Source organism: Olea europaea, unplaced genomic scaffold (assembly GCF_002742605.1).
Source record: "Olea europaea var. sylvestris unplaced genomic scaffold, O_europaea_v1 scaffold1380, whole genome shotgun sequence".
Taxonomy (NCBI): Eukaryota; Viridiplantae; Streptophyta; class Magnoliopsida; order Lamiales; family Oleaceae; genus Olea; species Olea europaea.
Window position 1 is genome coordinate 126,082 of NW_019231314.1, and position 3,180 is coordinate 129,261.

Genomic DNA, 3,180 nt, shown 5'->3' on the forward strand with positions numbered 1-3,180 from the left:
AATTTTATATAAATTTTGGTTTTAGGCTTGTGAGTTGTGACGAGATCATACTCAACGGTGTAATTCCATAATTATCGTCAAAATTTCACTTCTCAGGTAAGCAATGGCTTGCCCTAACTTATTATTAAAGAGATTGAAAATGTTTGAAACCTGGTCGGCTTATATAATTGCAGCCTGGTCGGCTTATATGATTGGTTATTGTGGGATGAACAATTGCACAGGCACACATAGTAATTGTATTGAAAATTGTAATTGTGTGATGATTGAGATATTTTGTAATTATTTTTTAAAATAATCATTGGACATTAGATACAGACTCATACACTATGCCTCCTAAATATGAGTCTGGTGCTCAAAAGAGGAAAAGGAAACGAAATGAAATTGCATTGATTCAAAGTCAAGTAGGGGATATTAATAAGTACTTCAAAAGCAACAATATGAATGCGTTGAATGAGGATGAAGTAGAGGTTCAACCTGCCCATGTTAATGAAGTAGATAGTACGGATAAAGAAGTGAGAAGTAGATAGTACGGATAAAAAAGTGAGTCAACCTGACTATGTTAATGAAGTAGATGATAAAGAAGAAGAAGTGATGAAACCCGCCTCTAATAATGAAGAAGATGATAAGGAAGAAGAGGGTTCCTTTTCTCTAAATTTGGATGATCCCGAGAATTGGAAAATCATTGATCAAAAAACAAGAGATTACTTAGTTGAAAGGGGTCCAAAAATAGTTGATAACATCTCATTTCCAAAAGATTGTACAAATTGACAGTTCGATTCTTCACAATATAAGCGACTGCTACGAAATGGGTAAACAATTGATAGAAAATGGCTAGTATATTCAATATCTATGGACAAGATCTTCTGCTTTTGTTGCAAGTTATTTAAAATACCCAAAAATGTGACCAAAGTTGGCCAAATAGGTAACGATGGATTCAAAGATTGGCATAATTTGCATCGGTCTATTAAAAGTCATGAAAGAAATGAAGATCATTTATGTTGCATGACTGGCTGGATTGAATTAGAAATAGGCTTCGAACAAAAACTACAATTGATAAAAGTGTTGAATTGTTGATCAATGCAGAAAGAGAACATTGGAGGCATGTATTAACAAGGATAATCGCTATTGTTAAAAGACTCGCCAAAAATACCTTGCCATTTCGAGGAGATGATGAAAGACTAAATGTTGAGAATAATGGCCTATTTTTACAAATGATGGAAATAGTTAATGAATTTGATCCAGTAATGAAAGAGCACCTTCGGCGGGCTAATGCAAGATAGATTCAATACACGTATCTTGGCAAAAAAATACAAAATGAGTTGATACAGTTGTTGGCTAATGAGGTGAGAAATGCAATTGTCAAGAAAGTTAAAGATGCAAAATATTTCACGATTATATTTGATTGTACTCCAGATGCAAGTCGTGAGGAGCAGATGTCTTTAATAGTACGATTTGTAGATGATTCAGCAAACTTACCTACAGTTGAGGAACATTGGCTTGAATTTTTGAAGGTAGATGACACAACAGGACTTGGACTTGCAACCGAGCTTCAAAAGGTTTTGATCAAACTTGATCTGGATATTGATGACATTAGAGGGCAAGGGTATGATAATGGATCTAACATGAGCGGGAAGCACAAAGGTGTACAAAAAAGAGTACATGAAATGAATCCCCGAGCTTTCTATACTCCATGTAGTGCTCATAGTCTAAATCTAGCATTATGTGATATGGTGAATTGTTGTTCCAAAGATGTATCCTTCTTTGGAGTGATATAACGAATCTACACTTTATTTTCCTCTTCTACCAAGCGATGGAAAATTTTCAAAGATAATGTAAAAGGGTTGACGGTAAAGCCATTGTTACAAACACGTTGGGAAAGTCATGTTGAGAGTGTGAAGTCTATAATGGAGCAAACTGTACAGATAAGAGAAGTCTTACTTGATTTGGCAGAATCTAACGAAGATCCTAAAGTGAAGAGTGAAGCCGAGTCGTTAGTAACACATGAACTTCAGAATTTTGAGTTCTTGCTTGGCATAGTAATCTGGTATAGGTTGTTGCATGCAGTCAATATTGTGAGTAAATTTCTTCAAACCGAATCCATGGATATTGATCATGCTATCGATCTATTGCAAGGACTTGTTTTACTTTTTGAAGATTATAGAGAAATCGGATTTGCCATTGCTATGGATGAAGCAACAAAAAAGGCAAATGAAATGGGAATTGAAGCTGTATTTATAGAAAAACGCATAATTCGAAGGAAAAAACATTTTGATGAAAGCGGTAGTGATGAGGTAAAGCAATTAGTAGAAGAATCTTTTAGGGTTGAGTACTTTGTTTTTATAATTGATCAAGTTCTATCTTCTCTGAGGAGTCGATTTGAACAATTCAAACAATATGATGACATATTTGGATTTTTGTTTAATTTGAAAAGGTTAAGGGATGCAACTTTATCAAGTTTGTTGAACTCTTGTATGAATCTTGAGAAATATCTTGAACATGATGGGCGTTCGGACATCAGTGGAGATGATTTATGTTCGGAGTTACAAGTCTTGAAGATTTAATTACCAAATGAAGCAACAAGAGCAATTGAATTGATGCAATATTTGAACACTCACAATATTTCTTACCCAAATGCTTATATTGCTTACAAAATTTTGTTAACCATACCGGTTACAGTTGCATCTGCGGAAAGAAGTTTCTCAAAATTGAAGTTGATTAAGACCTATCTTCGATCAACTATGTTACAAGAAAGATTAAACAGGTTAGCTATATTATCAATAGAAAAAGAAATGGTTGGGCAGCTAAATTATTCAGATTTGATTGATGTTTTTGCCTCTAAAACGGCAAGACGAATAGTATTCAACTAATTGTTTGAAACATTGTTGGTTTTGATGGTTTATAATATAAATCATTTCTATAATATATTTAGTTGTTGTTTTAATATTAGTTTTTTAAGTTAGTAATGAATCGCATAATACACAGTTGAATTTTATATTTAAATTGCTTTCGCTGGGGGGCCTACTTTACACGCTTCGCCTCGGGGCCCATAAATCACAGGACCGGCTCTGCCCATTCCACCCCCATTTCTTTCCCAAATCCAAGCCCTAAAAATATTTTCCCACCTCTCTCATCACCCTATTCCCTATTCTCCCCCCCCCCCCCCCCCCCTCCCTCTCCACA

At 34.9% G+C, this 3,180-nt stretch overlaps 1 protein-coding gene across 1 annotated transcript in view; it reads left to right on the forward strand.

Moving 5' to 3' along the window:
• The first annotated feature begins 437 nt into the window (after nt 1-437).
• The window catches only part of LOC111375513, a 4,381-nt gene continuing 1,638 nt past the window's right edge, over nt 438-3,180 (forward strand). Inside the window, exons 1-4 of the mRNA XM_022998347.1 lie at nt 438-519; nt 1,084-1,241; nt 1,329-1,655; nt 1,923-2,291. Of these exons, the coding sequence (XP_022854115.1) occupies nt 438-519; nt 1,084-1,241; nt 1,329-1,655; nt 1,923-2,291 (936 nt within the window). The remainder of the gene's footprint in view (nt 520-1,083; nt 1,242-1,328; nt 1,656-1,922; nt 2,292-3,180) is intronic.